General features: G+C 38.4%; 1 protein-coding gene across 5 annotated transcripts in view; it reads left to right on the top strand.

The window, feature by feature from the left end:
• FAF2 (Fas associated factor family member 2) overlaps positions 1-1,227 on the top strand; it is a 37,456-nt gene that overhangs the window by 7,739 nt on the left and 28,490 nt on the right. The window contains exon 1 of one of the 5 annotated variants that reach the window (XM_023753679.1): positions 425-998. The exons of the other annotated variants lie outside the window; for them this stretch is intronic. Within the exon in view, the coding sequence (XP_023609447.1) occupies positions 975-998 (24 nt within the window). The 5' untranslated portion in view covers positions 425-974. Of the gene's footprint in view, positions 1-424; positions 999-1,227 lie in introns of those variants that run through there. 5 annotated transcript variants of the gene reach the window in all.

Here is a 1,227-nt window from a genome sequence, read left to right on the forward strand (position 1 = left end):
GAAAGGAATCAAAACCAGTGGCAATCAAAACAAGTGGCCATGAAAAGACACACTATACTGCTGTGCCTTTCATGTTGTGCAGATGGTACTAAACTGCCTCTTATACTTATTTTTAAGAGGAAAACCTAATCCTAAAGAGACCATACCTCCTGGCATTATTGTGCATGTTCAAGAGAAGGGATGGATGAATGAAGACATTATGGCCATTTGGTTTGCAAAAAGCTTTGGTCCAGAAGACTTGGGGGGCTCTTAACACATTGCGGATGGATCACGAGAATTCTCGTGTTTTCTGTTCTAAGGCTTGTGGCCAGTCATACTTTTAAAAGATATTAGCTTGTAAGAACATGTAATAAATAACTTCAAAATGCAATGGGTATTTAATTTTAAAGCGTGCCTTTAACATTTATGTGAAACGTTTTTTTGTACTTGTTCAATAGAAACTTATCTGGCCACTGGGTAAAACTAGCAATAAAACTACTGGTCCGCAAGCCAGCTCTTCTTGTCTTTGATCAGTTCCAAGCACATTTAACAGAAAAGACAAAAAGGGTTGCATCAGATTTGTAAACAAACCTAGCAGTTACTCCTGGTGGACTTACAGGTCAGCTACAGCCACTAGATGTTTCAATCAGCAAGCCATTTAAAGCCCTGATGAGAGAAGAATGGAGTAAATGGATACAAAAAAAGCAGGTGATACCTTGACATGGACAGGAAGAGTGAAAAAAACAACCATTACTGAGGTCTGCATTTGGGTCCTAAACTCGTGGTATGGCATCAAGCAATAGGTGATTGTGAAGTCCTTCAGGAAATGTGGAATCAGCAATGCCATGGATGGAATTGAGGACAATCTCACATATATAGACAGTGACTCAGCAGTCAGCAGTGATACAATAGAAGTTGAAGAAGAAATTGATATGTCTGGAACCAATAGTGATGAAGAAGAGAACAGTGATGCAACAGAGGCTGAATAAAGTGATATGCTGCATAATATCATAGTACTGGTATGTGAACATTACCTGCAGTAATTCCTAAATAAAAATATGTTCTGTTTTATGTTTAAAATATTGATTTCTTAATTTTGGGTTGGAAAAGTGTCTTATACATGGGGGTATCTTATACACGGAAAAATATGGTACTTTACGGCTTCTCTTTGGCATCCGAATTGCCAGCCTCATACTTTTCTTGAGGGTTACTTGAATACAAGCACTGTGTTACTGCAGAGAGGGCTTT

Source organism: Myotis lucifugus, unplaced genomic scaffold (genome assembly GCF_000147115.1).
Source record: "Myotis lucifugus unplaced genomic scaffold, Myoluc2.0 scaffold_1, whole genome shotgun sequence".
Lineage (NCBI taxonomy): Eukaryota > Metazoa > Chordata > Mammalia > Chiroptera > Vespertilionidae > Myotis > Myotis lucifugus.